Genomic DNA, 22,160 nt, shown 5'->3' with positions numbered 1-22,160 from the left:
CTTTAATACCGCAAGGTGCTCTCCGCGAGGTGCAGAAGGACGCAGCTTTGACATGTACCATTTTTTATCTGGCTGTGCCCCTTTAACTGCTCTCATTTCAGGGCCGTTCCGGAGCAGGTTGAAGCGATCCATCTCCTCACTCCAAGGTCCTCCGCCTCTCCTCCTGCTTGCTACACAGCACCGTTCCTCTCCCTGCAGCCTCCCTGTGTGCCACGTGGATGCTGGGCATGGGGATGATCCCTGCTGTGAGGTGTCCCCGCTTCGGGAACCATCTGACAGTGGTGGGATGGGGGCATGGCGGTCCCTGGTGTTGGGATGGTATGGAGCGATGGGCACACAGGGCCTTGTCCTGGTGATGCGGTCTCTTGGCAGGTGCTGGGATGGAGATGCGGACACTTTGGTGTCTCACCCTTCTTGGAGGCCTCCTGTCCCCCTGCTGGGGGTTTTTCAACTTGGGGGGCATCTTGGGCTCCAGCTCTGCACAGCCCTCGGATGGTGAGCTTAGGATTCTGTCCCTGCGGTGCTGGCATGCGTTGATGCTGCATCCCCATGTTTCAGCTTCTGGGTGGGACCTTGGGGATGGCTGCTCATAGGGGGTACCATGCATGGGGCTCTGCCCACCCCCAGTGAGTGCCCTGGGAGCTCCCATTTTGGAGGACAAAGCACAGAGCACAGATCCTTCTTTACCCTGTTGAGCCTCCCATATCCATGGCCAGGGGATCTCCTGCAGAGCTGATGGTGATACCATCATGGTGAAAGTCTGCTTGGTAATTGGGATTGTTTGCTGCAGGAGGTCTGCTGGGCACTGGCCTCATCGGGGAAGGTGGGCTGCTGGGCACGGGGTTCCTGGGCAGGAAGAGCCCAAGCACAGATGGCAGTGAAGGCACTGGAGGTGAACCCCAGAGCACGGGGCTCCTTGGCACAGGGCTGCTGGGTGAAGTGAATCTGCAGCATGCATATACCTGGGGGAGGAGGGCGCCTGGCAGCCAGGTTGGCACAGTGACACAGTCTGACTATTGCAGGAGGACAGTCTGGTGGCAGCGGTCTGCTCGGCACGGGGCTCCTTGGTGGGGAAGGGCTCCTTGGCAGTGGTGTCCTTGGAGAGAAGGGTCTGCTCGGCACGGGGCTGCTCGGACAAGGGGGCAATGGAAGTCTGCTTGGGCTGGATGGACTCCTGGGGCAAGAAGGTCTGCTGGGACAAGGAGGGCTCGGAGTACTGCTGGGACAAGGTGGGGACAGTACTGCTGACCCTCAGCCATCACAGCGCTTTGCCTGGTGAGTGGGACCAGGTGTGAGTTTGGTCCATACGCTGACTTCGCTGACAGGTTGTTTGAGCCACAATGCTCCTTCCCCACCAGCACATTTCAACTGGGAATACCCACACAGGGAACTGGTCCAGGAGCTGCTGGATTGATGCCTGTCTCCCAGCTCAAGAGCTTTGCTTCCCAACAGGCTGAAGGTACTGAACCTGGAGAGAGCCCGTGTGTCATGGAAGGTGTTGCCTGGAGGCGAGCTGGTCCTGAACCTGTATTCGAGGCTGAAGCTCAGCCTGCCAGGGTGAGTGGGGCACAGCGGGGGGACAGGAGCTGCAGAAGTAGCTGTGCACCGAACAAACAGAGCCCTGGAGCTGCTGTGATTTCAGATTTGCAGCTTCTCTGGGCTTTGATCTCCTCCATTGCCTTCAGAGCCGCAGCGGCTCTCTCTTCATTTCTCAGGGTATTTCTCTTTCTGAGCGGATCTTCTCTAGAAACGAACATCACGTCCCACATTGCGCTGACACAAGACAGCCCCGGTGACCTCAGGCTGGTGGTGAAGGATTGCAGGAACCTGTTTGGTGGCTTTAAGGTCACCCTGCAGAAGGGGTGAGTGCCACATTGGCTGGTGCTGTGCTGTGTTATGGTGCTGTGCAGTTTCTCAGTCAGAATTTCCAGGGTGTTCTGCAAGGGAAAACATACAGGGCTCTCCTTCCTTCATACGGGCCTCAGCCAGAACTGCCCATGCTCCCCAGGGAAGGGTGGCTCCATGGGCAGTGTGAATGGGAGCTGGTGGTCCAGCCATCAGGAAAGCATGGGATTCTGCTCACAGAAAAGCCACTTTTTTGAGGAATCTGTATAAGGAGATGGGATGCTGCCACGTGCACATGGAAGCAGTTGAAATAACGGGCAGGATGAGGTGTGGGTCAGCTCTGTGCCGTGGCTCAGCCCTTTGCCATAGGTGAGCCCTGGAACGTTTGCAAAGGGCAGGGATTTAGATGTTCAGAGTCAGATGATGCTGAGCAGACACAGAGCCCTGAGTGCTGGTAGCTCCTGCCGAAGCCTGGGGGAGCTGTGAGCTCACAGCATCCTTTGCCATCGGGGAGAAGCTCACAGCACCATCCCCAGCAGTGCATTTCAGCCCTGTCTGCCTTCAGAGAACAAGCAGTGACAGCTCCATCCCCTCCTTTTTCCCCCTCCAGGCTCCTCACCAACATGGTGAGCAGTTTGCTGAACTCCTCGCTCCGCTCTTCCCTCCCTATGGTGGTGAGTGCATGAAATCCCATCGCCGTCAGAAGGCGCAGCTTAAATGAAATCACCGCTCTTTCCTTGTCGCCGCGTGGTGGTGGATTTACATATCCATACCCTCATATGTATGTGGGTGCACAGCCGCACGCCCACACCCTGTAACTGAATTCTGCAGACTTCCTTGATCTTCCTCACGGTCAGGATTTATTTGTTAGAAGTAATTCAAATTCCATCATGCGGCGTTACGGGATAATTTGTAAGCGGTTGCTTGGCGCGATGCCTCCTCGCACCGGGGAGGTGCAGTAAACAGAAGTGACAGCCTCACTTAGGGAAAAGGTGCTGGCTGGAAAATCTGTTATTCTGCTAAATAGGATCTGGGCTGTTCGGAGAAGAGGGCTGAGCAATTTATAGTGCTCTTTTTTTTCTCCATGGAGGAAATGATGCTCCAGGAGCGGATTGTTCCATCTTCATTTGAAGTCTTTGAAGATGATGGTGCTGAGATGTTACTACAGCTGCAATACCTCACTGAGGTTGTTCCTCTTGTTGTACCGTTGCAGTTTTGCCCAATAGTGAATGCTTGGTTCAGCATCATCAACATTCAGCTGCAGTTCCTCAACCGTAAGTTGCCGATGTGCCTATAGGAACTCAGAGAGCAGCAGATGTGTGTCTGTTTTCACTGTTACCCCAAAACATTCCCCTGTGGGCTGCACCACCCAGCAGCCATCCCCAGCCCAATGGCTTTCAGTGACCCTGCATTGTTTGAGACCTCGGGAAGACGAGAGCGTTTTCCTCTTGGCATTAGGACACCCCCAGTCAGGGATGCATCCCCCGGCATGGGGCAGTGGGGGCTCAGGGCAGGACATGGCCCTGTTGCCAGCCCCGGGCTCTGCCTCTCCTCCCATCCCTTTGCTTTCTGCAGGCATGGTCCCTTTTGGGCTCCTTGAGAAGATCCACTCTGCTCTCTCCAGCTTGCCACTGACCTCAGAGCACTCCATGGATCTGGACCTGCAGGTACAGCCCCATGGGTGCTGTGTGCTGTGGGTTCAGCTCCATCCTACCCCTCTCCTTTCCACACCTTCCTGCACTCACGGCTCTCCTTGTCTGTTGTAGAATTCCCCGTTCCCAGCTGTGTTCATCGACTGGCTGCTGCGCAGTGAGTGCAGAAGGGGCCATGGGGACAGGGGAGACATGGAGATGGGGGCCATTGGGATGGGGGGGGGCAGAGGGACAAGGAACAGGGGGACAGGAGGATGTAGGCAGCAGGAGGTGATGAGTTCTGCTCACTGCTGCTCTGCATAGCCCTGGGAAAGGTGCTTCACCTCTTATAAAAGGATCTCATAATATTTACCTAGTGGGAGTGAATAATGGTTCTCGGGATGCTGTGAGGATTAATTAATATTTGCAGAGGTGATTGGAAGAGCTTTCAGCTTCATATGCAGGTGAAGTTAATATAGAGAGGAAGGAAGGCAGAGTTGGAAGCCATCCCAGCTTCCCCAGGGCTCAATTCCTCAGGGCAACAAATCAGCTCAGCCCACAGAGCCAGGCAATGGGCAGAGCACAGCAGGGCTGGAGGGCTCATGGCACTGGGGGGGCTCATGGCACTGGGGGGGCTCATGGCATTGGGGGGGCTCTGACCATGTTTCTCTCTCCCAGCTGCAGGCATTGACCACCAGCAGTAGGTGAATGGCTCCCCTGCCCTGTGTGCTCCAACGTGCTGTGGATGAGGCTGACCCCTCTGCTGCTCCTTGCAATAAAAAGGACTTTTCCTCATCTGCATTCAGCACGTGGTTTGGGTTCTTTCCAAAGGAGCTTTGCATTTGTGAGGGTTTTGCTACTCGTCTCTCCTCCCAGCTCCTTGTGTACCATGATTGCAAGGAGCAAATGCAGAAATGTGGTCAGTGAGAGGAATAGACTTTCCCATCTTTTGTATGTATGCAGATTTATTCCGCCTCTGCCCCAGAGGTTCCTTTATTCCCTTCTCCCACCAGCAAACCAACACTGCTTGAACACAAACTAATGCTGCTGGAGGGTGCAGGACACACAGACCCCCACACACACTGGGGGTGGTGGGGTGCAGCAGGAGGGGCTGCCATGAAAGGCATCGGGTGCAGCTCTACCCCCTCAACCCATCACAGCCACCCTGTGACACTGAAGCACTGACCCGATCCCACTCAAACTGGTGCTCCAGGTCACCAAAGCCCCAACTGCTGCTGGCCCAATCACTCCAATGTGAATCATTTCCGACCATAGAAAACAGGATTTTTTCTGCTAAATTAGGTACCTCCAGGATTAAGGTGTGGGGTTGGGGGTCCCTCGATGACTCTGGGAAGGGGCTGAGATGAAACTCACTGCTGTGAGCAATGCCTTGGGGTGCTGCACTCAGATCCTAAGGAAACAACCTGCAGAAGATGGAGAACCTCCTTTAGGCTCACACGACCCAAATCAGCTCAACAGAAAGTGAATGCTGTGTTTGTTTCCTCGCCCCAGCCATTCCCCTCGGCGTCTTCGTGGATGCAGAAAGGGGAGGAGGACCGTTCTGTCTGGCTTTTCATTTTCACAGCAGTGCTCTGAATATTAATCAGCCTAAAAAACAGTGCTGTAGGCACTGCTGCAAATGACAGATCTTGCAGTTGATGGCACTTTGCTGTGTAATTTCTGCATGCAAGTCAACAGCAGGGGCTGGGCAGCTAATTCTCCCTGTGACCTGACTTTGCAGATAGCAGACATAACACTGAGCAGGAGCAGCCCTGAAGCACCCTGATAGCTTCATTAGCAATGCCACTGTGCGGCAGTTGGTTCTCATATCAGGGTTTTGTGACAAGGAACCAGGTGCCCTTCTCATCCCCATTAACATGAGAACTGTGAGCAGGGGAGCCCTGAGCTGTGACCACACTGAGTGGGAGCTCCAAGTCCTAATCCCTTTGCTGAACAAGACCTCAATTCACAGGTACCCCTACCTCTTATTCTGGACCCACTCCATGCAGGCTCATAGCCACCTCCATTGGAGTGCACTGGTCCATGAGCACTGAGCTGCCCTGAGCACATCCAACAACCAAACAGCATGGCCAGAAGGGAAAAAGTGTGGGGAGCTACAGAGCCAGATATCGAATAATGACACCACGACCAGAGCTTATTAATAGGAAAGTCTAAAGATAAAACTAATTTAAAGCTGATGAGGCAGGACAGCTCCTCTTCAGGAGGACGAGGAGTCAATAGTGAGCTGTCAGCACAGGAGATAAATTGCTCACCAAGGAGAAGCTGTGGGACTCCAGGCCCCAGGTTTGTTTTTGGGGTTGCTGTGATGTGGGTCAGAACACAAATCCTTTTGCTGGCTGTGACCTCCCTGCAGTGCTGTGAAGTTTGCTGTGTGTTCACGCTCACGTCCACCTCTCCCACCTGCAACACTCTGCAAGCAGAAAGCGTGTGGTTTCATGCTGTGAAATGCATGTGCTGGGAGCTGCCTCAGGGCACGGTTGAAGCTTGAATACAAATATCAGCCCAGCTCTGTGGGCTGTGCTTGGAAACTTACCTTCCAAGTGGCTCACCAGAACCAAGATGTGCAGCTGTCACTGGGGCTCCTCCAGCCCCACAGATGTACAGAAGCTTTGTTCCCATTCCCTGAGTTCCAGGACAGGCTGAGCTGCAGGAAGCCCTGAGAAGGCAGCCTAGGCCAGCAGGACACAGAAAGAGATAGGAGCTCAATGTTCCCAATAGCCAAACTCAAGGAGCATCATCTCACGTGCAATACAGAAACCATGTGCCTTCCAGCCCCAGAGGGAAGGGGTGGGGGGGACATTCCTGCTTTCAGGCAGTGTGGGATGACTTAACTCTGCCTCCAAGGTCACTGTAAGTGCTTCCTAATGGATGCTTTGCTGCCTTAAAACCTCAGCCTTCATTCCCGAGGCCTATAAAAACTAAGGAGGCGAGGTAAATGGTAAGCACTATGGCTCCCTGGGGACTCTGTGCAGTGAGCGTTATCACCTCCTCATCAAAATGTAAAACCCAGCTCTCCTTCTCATTAGTCTCTCACTCTTAAAATAATGATTGTAAAACGACCACAGCTGGCCTCAAATCTGGCTGGCAGGAAGGGAGAGAGCACACTCAGGCTTGTGTTTCTCACCTGGGAATAGGTGCTAACAAGGAACACAGGGACAGGTGAGAAGGAGCTGTGAAAGGCAGCAGTCAGCCCTTCTCAGGGCTTTGGCCAAGGCTTCAAGATGCAGGAGAGAGCGTGAGTTGAAAGGGATGCCACAGACACAATTATATCCCAGATAAAGTCTTCTCCTGCTCAGCTCTCCAGCCAAATGGCTTCATACCTTGCTTAAGAATTCCATAAGTTCATGTAGGGACTCCTCCTGCTCCTTCAAAATCTCTCTGCACGGAGCTTTTTACAACGATTCCTTTTAGTAACATGATAATCAATACTGAAAGGTGTGTTTTTTTCCTCAAACCTCGGAGGAGAGTTTGCTTACAAGTGCAGGTTGCAGGCATTTGTTTTAATCTAGCAGACCAGGCTGGAATACGACACAATGCAACCACAGCTAACTGCAGGCTCTGATAAAAACAAACAACCCTAAGATGTACTTACAAAGTGATCAGCCTTTTAAATTGGCACCACTTCTTTCCTCTTGCAAAGCTGAAGGAAAGGCTTACCACAGAAAATGAGTACAAAGCTGTAGTTAAAGATTTAACAGCCTAGAGAGAGTAACCCTCAGCTGGGAGACAGTTCTTCCCATGTATTCATTCCCTTAGGCCTGGAGACAAGGAAATCCCTTCCAACGCAGATCCAAGCAATCCCAGAGCAAAGGCAAACCTGTATTCCCTCAGCCCCGCATACAACACATTAAGCATCACTCATGTTCATTAAAAAACATTTTATATTCCATGTTCTAGTGCTACATTCCATCATATAAGCACAGCACAGGGTCTTGCCTGACAGCAAGTGAAAGCACCAAATCACACCGTACTGGGGTTTGGCACACGAATGCATAGATTCCATCTCTTTTACCTATAAACTTGCACACATCTAGAGGGGGAATATTGTTGCCAAATCAGAGAGAGACCCAATTATATTTGAAATAAATAAATAAATAAATAGATCCTGTTTCTGCTCCATTTTCACTTAACCAAATATCCTTGTTTCTTCCTGGAGAAAATAAGCTTCTTCTGCCCACTGGAAGCAGGGATACCTCAGTGACAGGCTGCAGAGCGGGAGAGGGTGGTACGACAAAGTGGAACTCCCTTCAAGGTCTGAGAGCTGGCAGAAGTTACCTGAAAGAAACAGCATAACATCCCTCAGGAACAAAAAGGCTGAGGAGGATCCATTCTAATTTTAGGCTCTCCTGGCAACAGCTGCTGTAGGAAACAGCACTGTGCAGAAAAACAAAGAGAGCCTAAGGAAACAAGAATTACAGGCAGGTCACCTTCACCAAAACATAGTCTCCAGGCTGGGCTCTGACCAAAGCTTTGCAGCCCTCAGCATCCTCTATGTCAGCATCAGGGAAGATCACCTTGATGTTGCCATCGTTCCTCCCACATAATTCAGAGGCAGAGCGCTTGCTGGGCTGGAAGGAGAACAGGAAACATTCCTTGGCTTTATTGCATCAGAAACTGAGCACCAATGTCAGCACAAAAATCCTAATTCCACACGATTAAGCATGCCAAAGAACAAAGCCCTATGGACAGAGTTGCTGTTGAGAGACACACCCTGAAGGCAACATTTGAAAGCTCACCCTCATCCCACGTTTGGACAGAGACATGTCTCTAACCCACCCCATTTCTTTCCAGAACCACCAGTCCTTCAGAACGTAGCCTCACCTTCATAAATGTAGGAAAGAACCAACCTGTGGTTTGTGCTTTGCCACCAAGCTATAATAAATCATCTCAGCCTCATCCAGTTACCTCTTCACAGACTGCTGTATAACACCCCAACTATGCAGAGTTTCCTAATATTCAGACTGAGGTTTTTAAGAAGCAAAGTCACTAAAGCCCAAAACCAGAGGGACTGCAACTTTACATGGCACCACTTCATGCTCAGCTGTGGAAAAATCACGCTGGATGTGTGATCTTGGAGTATCATGGAATGTATTAGGTTGGAGGGGACCTCAAAGTATCAGGACTTTGTGGTGAAAAGCAAGAAGTGAAGGCAGAGGTGACGACTGCAGTGTACAGCCCAAGAGCCTCCTGGACAGTGTGAGGGCAGACAACTCTTAAAGGCACACTCACCCCCTCCACCAGCACCAGCTGGGACTGGCCCACCATTGCCTCATTTGCCCTTGCAGCCTCTTCTCGAAAGACAGTGATGAGCTCCTCCAGTCGCCTCCGTTTTACATCCGCAGGCACATCATCCTGCAGCCGGTGATACGCCCGAGTTTTCTGTAAACAACAGAACTTCTGACATGGGAGTATTTGAGGCTGTGTGAGGCAGCAGTACTGCAGCTCCTGTGTGAGATGTTTGTGTTGCCTGGCTGTTCACAAGGACAGGCAACAGATTCTAGCACATCTACTCCAATCGTGCTGAAAGATGAGCCATAATCCTTTTTCCCTTACACTTCTCAACCTGTCCTCTTCCCCCACCAACAGCTCACACTTTGGGGAGCATTCTAACAAAAATTTGTCAACTGTCAAGTTTTCTCCTTGAACCACCTTCTGAAAATACATCACTTCTCTCTAGACTTGACTGACAAAAAGTCTCTATAGCTGGGCTCAAGTCCAGCTACATCAGCACAACTTTTCACCAGCAAAGAAAGATGGACTTGCAACCAGGTCAATGCCAACATGGCTGCTTTGTTGCAGTCCCTCTAAGACACCTGCAAAACCAGGTTGCCCTATCAGTAATCAACCCTGATGCTTGCACAGGAGAACTGCATGCAAGCAAAAGAAGTCTGCCGGGATACCACGTTTTTAGGTATTATTTTCAACAGATTTTGCTACTGTCTTACTGTGAGAAATAACACCTAAGGAGTTAACAGGAGATGCCCAGAGAAAAGACTCCTTTCCATTAGATCTTGCACTCACCTGTCTCATGCTATAAGCGAAGAGGAAGCCCACATTGTAGCGGACCTCCCGCAGCAAGGACACAGTCTGCTGGTGATCTTCTTCCGTCTCCCCACAGAAACCAGCAATGAAATCACTGCTTAAACTCACTCCTGTCATAGAGATGCAGATTTACACTTGAGGAAGATAGGAACATTTCATTCAAGAAGGGACAGTAAGATACAGCTGTACTGAGCTCAGGTCAAGCTAAAGGGAGTCCCTACCTGGAATGGTGTTGCGCACATGCTGTACAAGATCTAAGTATGCTTCTCTTGTGTATCTGAGATGGACAGCACAAGGATTTGTTGATCAGAAAACTGACATTGGTGAAGAGAAACCAGTAAATCAGGCAGCAGGGTATAGAGCTCCCCATGGCCATCGCTCACCCCCGTCGCATGGCTTCCAGGACTCGAGTGCTTCCACTCTGGGCTGGGAGGTGAAGTTGTTTGCAAATGTTGTGTCGCTCCTGGATAAGCTGCAGGACCTGTAAGGTGTATTCAGGCACATTCAGGACACAGTATCACAGATAGCTCAGCTCTACCAGAATGCTAAAGGAAAGAGTCTTCCCCAGATAAAAAGACAGCAGATGGGAAAACTGCCAGCTTTAGCTTCACACATTCCCCTTCCTAATCTCCTATCCTGTGATTCTTTGTTACCTCTGGGAAGGAAGCACAACCCACATCTAACATTTCACAGCTGTCTGCCTGTAAGATAGAGGTCCAGGTGTTTATTTCATACTTTCCTCATCAGGAAAATCCTTGGGGTGTGGAGAAGTGAAACGAATCCTCATTTCTGGATCAATTCTAGAGACCTGGTCTAGAAGATGTGCAAAACGCAAACCTCCTGGTTTAGTTTTGTAGACAGTGCTAAAGCCACGACTGAGGGCTGGGGCAGCAGCTGACTGGAACTGCACCTCAGACATGTCTCGAAAGCTGTTGACATTCTGACCCAAAAGGGTCACTTCTTTCACCCCCTACAAAGATAAACAGGGAAGAAAAAATTATGATCCAAACAGGATGGCTAAGCTGCAATGGCAGCCATGGCTCCACTCTTAATTCAAGAAGTCTTCAAGGGGAACCTTCTCTTCCCCGTCTGTCTCAGAGTATTACAAGGGGAATAGAATAGCAACTGCTGGAACCTCACAGCAACCTCATCACCAGAGATGAAGGCTGTGTCACTGGTCTCAGCTATCGCTGAACATGCATTCACTGAGAACCTGCAAACCATTTGGGACAGGTGAAAGCAGGCTCTGCCCTACCTGATCTGAGAGCACCTTCACCTCCTGCAGGATGGACGTGATGGGGCGGCTCCTCTCACGGCCACGGGTGAAGGGCACAATGCAATAGCTACACATGTTGTCACAGCCCCGCATGATGGATCTGCCGGGAGGTGAAGCACAGGTCACACCATGATCACTCTGGAAGAATCATCCACGTTCAGTCCTGCCCTGCTTTGACCTGTTCCAGCACTGCTACCTTCAGCCAACTCACTTGTTTGCAGCACACACAGCACCGACTCTGAACGTGGCACTGCAGCTTTCTCTTATACATCATTCCAATTAGAGCTGGCTTCTGCTTGCCCCTAGCTAACACCTCATACTTTTCCATGCACATTTCTAAACAACTAACCCAGAAAGCAACTGATCAGACACAGACTTCCACTGCATTCCAGCAGTGAGGTACTTCTGCACTCTGCACCTGCAAAGGGTAAAAACTATTCCTCTGTGCACTAAGGTCACACCTAGCAGAATCTGACTTCATTATTTGGGAATCTTATTATCGAACCTGAACAAACGGAAATAAAACCAACAAAAATTACAATGCATGGAGGATTAGAAGACAGGACACAGCAGAAGCAAGGAGATAACAGAAGGCACAGACTTGAAAGGCAGAGGCATCAGTGGGACAGAAATCACTTGCTGCAGCACCGTGCTTAGACAAGTGGCATTCTCAGAGGACAGTGAGAAGCCTGCAGCCAACCAGAGCACGGGTCAGCCTCTCCAGCACTCAGTCAGACAGCAAAAAGACAGCAAACACATCCTGGTAGGCTGGTGCCTCTGGGCTGAGGGAGTGAGTGCAGCCAGGCATTGACTCTCTCGGGTAGCTGCTGTCACTGACGTGACTGCTCAGCACAACAACATTTCCAAACCAGAATGACAGAAATACACACAGCAAAAAAAGGTACTTACACAAATGCTGTTTTGCCACCTGCGCTAGTCTGGACAGGCAGGATATCTGCATAAGTCTCATCTAGTGATAACAAGACATTAGCAGCTTGTTGCCCAGATTCAGCAACAGCCAGCAGCCGGGGAAGGTCCCGATACGCATCAGGTCCTGCCACAATATCGACCAGCTTCTCCCTATGCAGAATCTCCTCCTTCAGCCTCTCAGCCATGCATCCTGCCACCAAAGGAGAAGGATTCTCATGAGAAGGTGTCCACCCTCAGTGAGCACTCTGCAGCCCTTCCCTAGCTGCTCTCTCCCAGCAGAAAAGGCTTGGCTCTATCATAAGGAAGAGGAAATGCAACATGTTGTGATGTGGCACAACAGCTTATGCTCCCTCCTGCTGCACATCCCACCTCATACCTAGAATCCCAATGCGGAGAGGCAAGGATGCCTGGTGCCGCCGGGCCTTCAGAGCCTTGAGGTGCTGCAAGCGGTTCCAGATGGCCTGCTCAGCCTTGTCCCTGGGAAGCCAGAAAATCAGGGATTATTCCCATTGCTGCACTTTAACCCAGAGCTGCTTGAGCTGCATCTATAGTGTAAAAACACCCCGTGGACTGACAACTCAGATCATACAGAGAAAAAGTATGACTTAACCAACAAATAGGAGCTACGCTGCAGGTGATAATGCACAGAGAAAAACAAAGCTCCCTATATATTTATATCCCAAATCAACCCTAAATGAATACAGGACAGACCCTATACTCCTGTACTACAGTCACTCCAATAGGAGACCTGAATAAAAAGTCATACAAGCACAAATGTGTACGGATCTTTAACTGCTCATTAAGTACATACATAGCACACACCAAAGAGTTTCTCTCACTATACTGTAATCTATTACAATATATAGCATGAATTGTGTAACATCAGCTAGAACTGCTCTGAACAAAATGTGCTGTTTAGTATCCGTGCGCTGTTTTAATCACGTAACTCACTTCTTGCCTTGCTTTGCAAATTGTAGCTCCTTAAAAGCTGCCAAAAAATAGCAGTGACAAAAGTTTCCTTACCTAACAGAACAGGTCACAAGTAGAATCACATCCGCCTGGATTGAAGATCACATAAAAGGAAGGAGAATTTGTAAAAGCCAAATGATAAGTACTAATGCCCTGCACATATAACCTGAAGAGGCAGACTATAAAAATCACTTAACTCAAAGAAAAAGATCTGCCTAAATGCTCAGAGGATTTCAAAGAACAAAGTCACAAGAAAACTCAGCAAAGCCTTCATCTGAAAGGCAGAAGTAAACCCGAGATGAGTCAGGAGCACCCTGCTGTGCCCAATCCACTCTCCGACTGAGAGAACCCAGCAGTTTAAAGGAGTAAAAACAACCCGCAGCTTTTTAGCACGCTTGTTAAGTAGCTTCCTCTCCTGCACAGAATTTAAGGCTGCAAAAATCCCACTGCCCCGCGTGACCCCAACTCACAATAAAACCTGGGACCTTACAGCGGTGTGAAGCCCTCTCAGGCCTTCATTACAGGCAGCTGCCACAGGTGCCTCACCTCCTCTGCTTCCTTTGTCCTGATGTAGCCGCTCTTCTGCAGGATAGCCCAAGCAATCTCCGTGTCATTGACATTCATCTGGCAGCCGTAGGTCTCCAGGTACACTGCAACAAAGCCAGACAGGAGTGATACAATACTGCTGTGAATCTCTCTCATCTACAAGCTGTTTCTATGACTTTTTCCATAGGAAGGAAGCACCGGTTCCACAACAGAAGAGATTCAGGAAAGCTGCATAAAACACTTCCTGACAGGGAAAAAGAGCAAGCTAGAAATACATACAGGCTCTCAGTGGCACTGGGAAACCTGAGTGCCTCAAATTGCATCACTGCAATGCTACAGGCCTGGACTGCAGATTGCAAAGCACCCCCATCTCCTGAGTATTTAGAATCATAGGGCACAACCCTGCCACCAGCCAGGGCTGCAGGGAGAGACCCCAGGGAGGCACAGCAGGAAGGAGGAGCCCACCAGAACCACTCCAAACCAACACAGCCCTGCTTTGCTCCGCCTGCGGGCACCAGGAGCTCCAGCAGCACTCATGGCTGTGCTGAGCTCGGCTGGGCCATATACTGGGGCTGTATAGCGGCACACCGACCTTTCCCGAGGCCGGAGGTAGAGCCCTGCCCCGGCTCCGGCTCCGACTCCCCGGCGGCGCCCCTTAGGAAGTGCCTCAGGTCCGGCCCCGCGGGCAGCTCGGCCCTGCGACCCTGAGGCCTCTCGCTCTGCCCACAGTGCGCTGCCCCGGGACGGGTAGAGACCCAGCGGAGGGACCCGGCTGCCCGGAGCGCACGGCCCCAGCCCCGCATGGCCGAGCCCGACGTGTAGGCCTCAGTAGGCCTCAGTAGGCCTCAGTAGGCCGCAGTAGGCCGCGGGAGTGAGGGACGCTTCCGGGAGTGCGCCGCCCAAACGTTCCCCCCCGCCAATACATAGCCCCGCCTTCGCGTTCCGCGCCAATGCCGTTCCGCCGGGCGGAGCCGCGTCCCTGCGGGCAGCCACGAGACGGGGAAAAAACGAAATAAAAAGGAAAAGATGATTTTTTTTTTTCCTGTGGTGATAAAAATATCCCCCCAAAGGCGCTCTGGGCCGCCTCCCTTCCCTCGGAGGCAGCGAATAACAAACACCTCGCTCACACTGCTTGCTGGTTTCAGCACGGTGTGTTTATGTGGGCGCACCTGGCAGGGGGTCTATGGGGCGCTGGGACCCTCGTGTGTGAGCCCAGCACTGCTCAGTAACGGCAAAGCAATGGGAGAGAGCAAAGGGGGCTGCGAGTCCTGCTCCAGGCCTCATAACCACTGTGGTTGTCCAGGACTGGGGTGGGAAAGTGCCTTGGGGGGGTACAGACCCCCCCCCCCAAGCTGTGATGGACCCCTCAGCCCAGCCTGGTTCATGGGGTTTGGCCTTGATCCCCGCCCGCGCGTCTGCGGTTTGTGCCGGGCCGGCTGTGAGTCAGGCTTGGCAGGGCAGCTTGTTTTCTGTCTCAGTGTTGGGGATGGCGGGGGGAGCAGCTGAGGATGGAGCTTTGAGGCTGGGAACCAAAGTGAGGGACGAGAAGAGGGTCCCCCGGGAGGGACAGCTTGGGGCAGGCTGAGGAGCCGTCCTCATGGTGAGAGCCCCTTTCGTGGTCTTTATCTGCGTTCCCGGGGCGTGTAGTGCACATCTGCTCCGAGCAGCAGGAAATTCTGGGGGAAAAAAGAGAGGGGAGGGGGGTTGGGAGGCATCGTCGCAGCTGTTTTCAGCCCCGCTCCTCATCAACAGCTCGCTTTGTGCTGCTGCCATCTTCCATGGCTAATTTTAGCTTAGGAAGGGCTCTGAAGATGTTTCACAGGCACACCCCGCCAGCAGCATCCAGCATCCAGACAGTGGAACTCCTCAGGGACCTCCCCAGGACCCTCCAGGTGCCAGATTCCTTCTGCTCCCAGGATGGGTTTTGTCCGGGCCTCCCCCCACTACTCACCTGATGAAACTGCACAAGGATATTGGAGAGCTGTATTCGATCCGGCAGCGGCAGTGGGAAACCTTCAGCTAACCTCTCTGGAAGAGACAACACCCGTGGTTATGTTGGGACCAAGGTGGGGAGCATGGGGCTGTGCAAAATAAGGGCTTCCCCCAGCCCTTCCCTCTCTCCCTGATTCCATGTGTAGGCAGAGAGGTTCCTCCAGGCTACACGGAGGTCTGGGGCTGCATGTTATGCTGTGCTGCCTCCCCAGACCCATAGCAGCCACCAGCCCTTCTCTGGGCTGGTTTGCTCAGCAGTAATGAAAAGCAGTCAGTGGGGGAGAGGGTCTGGAAAGTATTAAGATATGTGTCAAACTCATTTTTTCCACTGTGTTCACTTCTGAACGCATGTCACGGCATGGAAAGAGGCTTCTGCACTCAGCTACCCACAGCCCGCCTCTGTCAGCCTCAGACACACTGGGTACTATGCTGTATCCTCCTATCCCTGTAGGTTCTACCCACTGACCAGGCCTGGCAACAGGGATTTAATTTACAAGCTCAGGCAGGGTGACCTGGCTGGTGACTGTTCCCATAGCCCTATACCTCCCAGCAGGTTATTACCATTAACACGTGGAAGCAGGATACTGGAGGCATATATATTCATTATGGACTGCAGCATTCGTACCTGGAGTTGCAAAGAGAGAGGAAAGGAAAAGAGCTTTAGCAAGTGACCAGACCCTGGAGGACAATTAGGAGGAGGATAACAAAGGAGATGCTGGGATGGGCGCCTCCATTGACCCACAGCTTTGTGCCATGCTGATGGGGTAGGGAATGAATGAGGCAGTGGTGATTCTGCTCCTGCTCCCAGGCTGAGACAGAAGAACACCCCCAGGTCTCATGTTGGTGTGAGGGGAGGCTCTCAGCTCTATGCTATGTTAGGAACAGCTTACCTGGAAAGTGCCGACATCTGAATGCTTCAGAGAGAGCTTCATCCTGTGCAGATAGAAGTGATGCTGTGCAGGCTGTCCAGGGGAACAGAGTCTCGTTCCCTCCAGGCCCAACTCATTGCCTCTATCACAGATCCCATCCCAGCACACCTCCAACTCAACCCTGGATCTGTCCTGCTCCCAGCTCACCTGCCCACAGTCAGGTTCCCAACGATGTGGCCAGATTTCACATCAATGGTGGCAGACACGTTGCCTGTCTGGGGAGGGAAGCAGAGCTCAGTGCCACCAACTTCACCCCAAAGCAGGCTCAGACCAGCCAAAATGCAGAGACCCGTGTGTACCCAGTGTGAAAACTGGCATTTGAGATTTTGAAGGGCTCCCCATCCAGGAGTGGCATCCTTGCACAGCCCAGGTCCCAACTCACCAAGCTGAGGAGGAATAGAGGGGTCAGGCTGGTGTTGGTATGAATGGCATAAGCCTGGATGTCCACAACAGGCTGGAGTGAGATCCCTTCTGGTGTGATGCTCAGGAATGGAGCAGAGGGAGCAGACAGCCTGAGCTTCATCAGCATGTTGGGGTACATCTTGTCCAGCTGTGAGAGAGCAGGGGCAGGGAAGGAACCATGGCACATCACGGGAGCACAGAGCCTCCTGCAGCTCCTTCCCATGCCACCAGCCTGTGGGGATGCTTCACCCAGAGGGGATGGGCAGCCCCTGCTCTGAGGTTGCTCCTGCCCATGGGGAACCCAGGGCTGTGCTCTTGAGGGGCACCTTATGCAAAGCCTGTGCTGGGGGGCAGCGCTGGGACTCACCTGTGGAATGAAGGCTGCGAAGGTGGAGGTGTTCAAATGGAATTCGACGCCCTTTGGGATCTGTGGGAGGAGGATGGTCACTGCTGGGCAATGCAGCACAGGGTTAGGGCAGGGTCAGCCCTTTACATGTGCATCTTGTGTGTGTACCAAGCACATCTCAGCCCCTGCACTGTGCCTGCATGCAGCTCCGCAGGGAAGCACAGAGGAGATGCAGAGGAGCCCTTGAAGCCAGCCAGCCCCATCCCACCTGCCCTCCTCACCATGGAGTCTGTGATCTCAAAGACCAGCGCTCCGGCTGCGTGGTAGGCAAAACCCGCAGTGTTGAAGAAGTAGCTGGAGGCCCCAAAGTAAACCATGCGGTCGTGGTAAGGAGGGAGGGCCAGTGCTGGAGGGGGGAAGGGAACAGCACCACGGTGTGCCAGGGAGAAGAATTCACCCTGCAAAGAGGAAACAGGTGAGGCAGAAGCTGGGGGGCATTTGTGAGAGACAACTGAGCCCAGAATCCCACCTGCCTCCTGCAATGGCATCAGCCACCTCCAGTCTGCCCAGGGCAAGCTCTCACCTTCAGGTCTACATCCAGGGTCTGCGCGGTGGCCATTGGTGGTGCCACCAAGGAGTAATCGATCCCAGCCTTGGCATCTATCTTGGCTGTGACTGCAAGACATGGGGCAGAGGGATGAGTGAAAGGCAGGCGGCACAGCAGAGCTGGGAGCAGCTTGCCTCTGCTGACATCCGCGCAGTGCCGTGCCCTGGCTTTCCGGAGCAGCAGAGAGTCAGGGGATTCGCACACGTTTGCTTCTGTTTAGAAATAAAAGGGACATTTCCCTCCTCACTTCCAGCCATGCAAATTAATTCCTGGCCTGGAGACGTTGCATGGGTCCCCTCACAGAGGCCAGGAAATGCTGGGAGGGAGTGATCCCTGAGCCACGTGTGGAGCTGTGCAGTACCTGGCAGGGTCTGGAGGTAACGCTGCAGATCACCACTAACAGAAGTGACCACGCTGTTGCAGACCTGGGGAGATAAAGGCAGCAGAGCTCAGCAGTGTCGCTGTGCTGGAGTGGGAGCCTCAGGCACACACACTGCTTGGCTGCCCCGTGCTGCACGTTCATAGCAAAACTGGCTGAAATAAAAGAGCATACAGTGATGTTTTCTTCTATTCCAGGTGATACAGAAAAGGTTTATACCTATAGCCACCTGCCTATAGTCCCTGCAGGAGAGCACTGTGCTGAGCAACGACATTGGGCAGAAGAAACTGCAAGAGTTCATCTGCCCCCGTGTGGGGCAGCCCAGTGCTGTCAGGGGAGGAGAGCAAAGCCCTCTGCAGCTGCCATCTGCAGGCAAAGCCTCAGCACTGTGGGGTACACATAAATGTAGGCTGATCTCTGGGCCAGGAATTGGCTGCTGGGACTGGTCCTGTAGATGGCCAGGATAACAGGGCACAGGCTTTTCCAGTGTCATAATGTCACGGGAACCCCCTGTGCAGGGTCAGGCCAGCATCTGTCCAAGTGGGTACCCAGCTGGCAGCAGGGTGAATAGAATAGAAAATGGAGGATGGCATGGCATGGAATGGCATGGGATGGCATGGGATGGCATGGGATGGCATGGGATGGCATGGGATGGCATAGGAGCACTGCTCAGCTCTGCAGAAAGGGCTGCTAGGGCTGGGCCAGACAGGGACAGGGCTGTGCAGCTCCATGCAGTGCTCCCAGCCTTCCCCTTCACAGAGACAGCCCCCAAGGACCACATGTCTGGCAAAGGGACTCAGCCGTGCTGCAATGACAGCTTCCTGAGCTGCTCCTTCCAGAGGCATTGCAGCATCAGAGCCCTCCTGCGCAGCCCCACGGTGCCCGCTGCCAGCCCATCTGTTGCCACAGCCCTGGGTGCCCCCAGAGAGCCCAGCATGGCACCAGCCAGAGACAAGTGGCAGGGCCAGAGCCTGACCTGCAGCAGGGTGGGATTTGTCAGCTCTGTAGCTGCCTCCTTCCCAAGCAAGGTTCACGGCCAGGGAGGCTGCGGCTTGTGCCAGCGAGCCTTGTAGCAATTATTGCTAACAGCTTGTTTCCATGTTTTGTTGCAGGTCTCCTGCATGCAGGCTTTTGTATGGGAATGGAGGTACCGGGGCTTCCCTGGTGCCCCCCGTTTAAACAAGATGGCAAATGGCTGAAATGCAGGGATGAGAATTTCTACCCCATTGCTCCCAAACACACGAATGAGTGCGGGCCAATGAAGGGGCAGCTCTGAGCAGGTTTCCTCTGCTACACCGAGTTTGGCTGAGGCATAAGATCTAATTAACTGACCACATGGAAAGAAAAGTCTTTGTTAATTAGCAGCCGATTATACCGGGCTTTGGCAAATGCTGCAGGTTTAGAATCCAGCCTGAGCCACACGATGCTGCAGGGACCATGGTTGGCACGTGTCCGCTCCACAAAACCTGCTTCCACCAACCCTGCAGCTCTGGTTAAAGCTCTGAATGTGACCTGAGCCCTTGTAACATCTGCTACAAGCGCGGGCTAAAGATGAGCAGGAAGCCTGGAGCTTGCACATACCTTGCTCTCCAAGATTTTCTTGAACCTGGACTCGACGGCGCTATAGAAGAGGTTGTACAGCCACCTGCAGAGAGGAGAGGGGTCAGAGGGGCAGGAAAGGGAGACCCTGGGGCTGTGGGATGCATGGGAATATCATTCCCACAGCAATCTGGAGTTAAACATCGCCTTGGGGTTTATGTTTGCTACCAAAGCTGCTTGTAAAGAACATGTAAACATGTCTGGTGACTGCCTTGAAGCTTCACCCTTAAGTGTGCAGCCATGACAGGGCGAAACTCAGAGCAGATTTGAGCCCTCTCCCTGGGCTAACGTGGGGACTCTGCTCCTTCGCAGTGATGCTACATACCCAAACTTGCCCGAGAAGTGGACGTGGACACTGGAGATGCGGGTGCTGCAGGCAGAAGTGCTCACAGTGGGCTTCCCCGATGCATCGCTGCCCAGCTTCAGGTCAATCTTGATGTAGACATTCTTCACCTCCAGGTCGAAGGATCCGTGGTCCCGGCTGCAGGGGAGCAATGACAGCAAGGGAGAGCCTGCCTCCAGCTCTGCCTCATAGTGAGCATCCAGAGAGCACTGGGGAGGCTTTTAAATCCAGGGAAACCAACTTGCATGGGAATATAAGCCAGGCAAGGCAGCCTTTAAACTGAAAGAACTGAAAGCAAGCAAGGGAACAGCAGAGAAGGAGGAGATCTCAGCACAGCTCCCCACCATCCATCTAGCTTGTAATTCTCGCCCCATAGCAGCTTTCTCAGCAGCTGCACTGCCCAGCTGCATGCCCCAGTGTGGGGAGAGGAACCTGCAGGACTCCCCAGGGCCAGGGCTCACAGGCATTGGGATTAATGCAGTTATAGCACAGCTGTGGGAGTCAGCAGGTCTGGAGATAACAAAGCTAGAGCTGCCCAAAACACAAAGGCAAAGGAGAAGGGAGAAACCTGCCCAGATCCAGAGAGGGAAAGGAAGAATGAAGGGCCTGAGCCAGAGGAAGGGCACCCACATGAAGTGAAATTTCACCCGCCAGTTCCCATCCACCTCGGCGAAGGCGTTGGAGATGGCAACCTGCAGCCCCACGTTGGGGACCAGGGAGATCCGAGAGTATGGCAGGTGGAAACCACGGAGGTTCAGGCTGGAAGGAAATGTAAAACAATAAGAGAAATAAAGGCACTTGAGTGGGCTGTATGGCTGGGAGGGAGCAATGCTGGCACTGTGCTGGCTGCATCCACACTCCTTCCCTGCCCATGAGCAAAGCAGAGCCTTTGGGATCACAGCCCTTCTTTGTGCCCTTGCATTTGCCAGAGGTCACTTCTTGGGCTTCAATTGCCCTCACCCATGGTGCAAATCAGAGCATCCCTGCCTGCACCATGCACCAGGGTGGCATGGGAGAACCTCTGTCCCCTGCATCCCCCTCCAGCCCCGTGTGGCCATGTGAGGGCTCACCTGGAGATCTCATAGTGCACCTTCCCCAGGTGACGGACTGGAAAGTCACCTGAGATGTCTGGCAGCTTCAGCTGGGCCAGCTCCTTCTGCAGGACGGTAATCCCATGCTGGTGAGCTGTGGGGGACAGTATCACAACCATGTGCTATAAGGGAGGTCACATCACTTTCTGTGCAGCTGGTGGGCCTGCAGGGTCAGCGAGCTGTGCATGCAGAGCATTTCAATCCCTAACAGCTCTCTCCTGGAGCTGAGGCCCTGCATGCCTCAATAAACACAGCACGGGGCCCATCCATCTCTGTCACCGTGCTCCTGGCACCTCCCCACCTCCTCCCATGCAGTTTGCTCCCAGGGCTCAGGGCTGCCTGGATTTGTGCTCCTGAGCTGGACCCCCAGCCCCACCAGCCCCACCAGCCCCACACCTCCTCCAGCTGGTGCCCCCCGCAGCAGCTGTGTGCAGCCCCCTGGACTGCAGAGGGGACAGCAGTGTGGGCAGACGGGTGCACTGGGGCAATGTCAGCACCCAGCTCTGCACCGCAGCCACCAGCACCTGCAAGAGAGGAGGGAGATCAGGAACCAAACCCACCATAGTCCAGGCCCGCCTGGGTGATCCTGACCACAAAGCCGGGGTTGGTGGCTGCAGTGAGCACCAGGCACGCAGCCAGCACCACTCCAAACACTGCCAGGCTCCGTGCTGCCATCCCAGCTGCTGCCCGGCGCTCCCTGCCTGCGCTGCCTTTATACCCGCACCAAAGGGGAACCAAGGGTGAGGCAGGATGCAGAGCCACGGCCGCAGCCCGAGGGGCCTCCCCGCAGCCCTGTGCTTCCTGCTCACCCGCCACCCACTCCCATGCAGCCAAGGAATGGCTGCAAGGAGCAGGCAACCCCCCCACAGCACCCACTGGGTTTGTGGGACACCGTTATGGCTCTCTGCTGCACCCTGAGAACAGAAAAGCTGAGCTGCCCCACTCCTGGGGGCTGCCTGCTGAGCCCCACAGCCCTTGCTGCTCCCCCACCAGCACCAGTGAGAGTGATGGAAGAAGCTTTAGGCAGCTTTCATTTCCCTTTCTGGAAGCAGCAGGACATGGCACAGGAAGTCCACAGGGGCTGATGCGGGCAGATCTTGTGCTGGATCCAGGGAAGTGCTCTGGTTGCCAGAGGCAACATCCCTGCATTGAGCACTTGTGAAATGCAGCTCTTTCTCAAGCACCGTAGCCTGGTACAGCCGTACCACGGAG

At 53.3% G+C, this 22,160-nt stretch overlaps 2 protein-coding genes across 5 annotated transcripts; both read right to left on the bottom strand.

The window, feature by feature from the left end:
- Positions 1 to 7,355: 7,355 nt before the first annotated feature.
- On the bottom strand, positions 7,356 to 14,159 carry CDK5RAP1 (CDK5 regulatory subunit associated protein 1). Of its 3 annotated transcripts, XM_015882043.2 has the most exons (13): positions 13,853 to 14,157; positions 13,261 to 13,364; positions 12,769 to 12,803; positions 12,122 to 12,222; positions 11,725 to 11,935; positions 10,795 to 10,915; positions 10,279 to 10,509; positions 9,923 to 10,020; positions 9,761 to 9,816; positions 9,519 to 9,649; positions 8,727 to 8,876; positions 7,925 to 8,065; positions 7,356 to 7,772 (listed from the first exon to the last, which is right to left on the bottom strand). In XM_015882043.2, exons 1-13 carry the CDS (start codon positions 14,061 to 14,063, stop codon positions 7,692 to 7,694), a joined length of 1,671 nt encoding a protein of 556 aa, XP_015737529.1. In that variant the 5' UTR covers positions 14,064 to 14,157; the 3' UTR covers positions 7,356 to 7,691. The 3 variants fall into 3 exon arrangements, with proteins under 3 accessions (XP_015737529.1, XP_032304496.1, XP_015737530.1); XM_032448605.1 differs by lacking the exon at positions 10,279 to 10,509 and having other exon boundaries at positions 13,853 to 14,159; XM_015882044.1 differs by lacking the exons at positions 12,769 to 12,803; positions 13,853 to 14,157 and having other exon boundaries at positions 13,261 to 13,366.
- A 233-nt stretch (positions 14,160 to 14,392) lies between these two features.
- BPI (bactericidal permeability increasing protein) lies at positions 14,393 to 21,659 on the bottom strand. 2 transcript variants are annotated; one of them, XM_015882046.2, is made up of 15 exons: positions 21,509 to 21,659; positions 20,928 to 21,042; positions 20,488 to 20,616; positions 19,840 to 19,995; positions 19,497 to 19,560; positions 17,898 to 17,961; positions 17,513 to 17,748; positions 17,211 to 17,387; positions 16,951 to 17,010; positions 16,564 to 16,731; positions 16,329 to 16,396; positions 16,143 to 16,185; positions 15,814 to 15,877; positions 15,212 to 15,288; positions 14,393 to 14,936 (listed from the first exon to the last, which is right to left on the bottom strand). In XM_015882046.2, the coding sequence occupies exons 1-15, from the start codon at positions 21,621 to 21,623 to the stop codon at positions 14,883 to 14,885; spliced, it is 1,590 nt and encodes a 529-aa protein (XP_015737532.1). In that variant the 5' UTR covers positions 21,624 to 21,659; the 3' UTR covers positions 14,393 to 14,882. The 2 variants fall into 2 exon arrangements, with proteins under 2 accessions (XP_015737532.1, XP_015737531.1); XM_015882045.2 differs by having other exon boundaries at positions 17,513 to 17,604; positions 21,509 to 21,657.
- Positions 21,660 to 22,160: the final 501 nt, after the last annotated feature.

Source organism: Coturnix japonica, chromosome 20, assembly GCF_001577835.2.
Source record: "Coturnix japonica isolate 7356 chromosome 20, Coturnix japonica 2.1, whole genome shotgun sequence".
NCBI lineage: Eukaryota > Metazoa > Chordata > Aves > Galliformes > Phasianidae > Coturnix > Coturnix japonica.
This window is presented reverse-complemented; position numbering and strand designations above follow the sequence as displayed.

What these genes read in the sequence shown, in the direction of transcription:
- BPI (XM_015882046.2), bottom strand. Translation starts at nt 21,623, where the DNA reads ATGGCAGCACGGAGCCTGGCAGTGTTTGGAGTGGTGCTGGCTGCGTGC. An exon ending in GTGCACTATGAGATCTCCAG is followed by an intron (nt 20,617 to 20,927) that starts GTGAGCCCTCAC and finishes ATTTCCTTCCAG; the next exon opens with CCTGAACCTCCGTGGTTTCC. An exon ending in TTGAGATCACAGACTCCATG is followed by an intron (nt 17,011 to 17,210) that starts GTGAGGAGGGCA and finishes CTCCTCCCACAG; the next exon opens with ATCCCAAAGGGCGTCGAATT.
- CDK5RAP1 (XM_015882043.2), bottom strand. Translation starts at nt 14,063, where the DNA reads ATGCGGGGCTGGGGCCGTGCGCTCCGGGCAGCCGGGTCCCTCCGCTGG. An exon ending in GGTGGCAAAACAGCATTTGT is followed by an intron (nt 10,916 to 11,724) that starts GTAAGTACCTTT and finishes ACCTCCCGGCAG; the next exon opens with ATCCATCATGCGGGGCTGTG. An exon ending in TGAAGGTGCTCTCAGATCAG is followed by an intron (nt 10,510 to 10,794) that starts GTAGGGCAGAGC and finishes TTATCTTTGTAG; the next exon opens with GGGGTGAAAGAAGTGACCCT.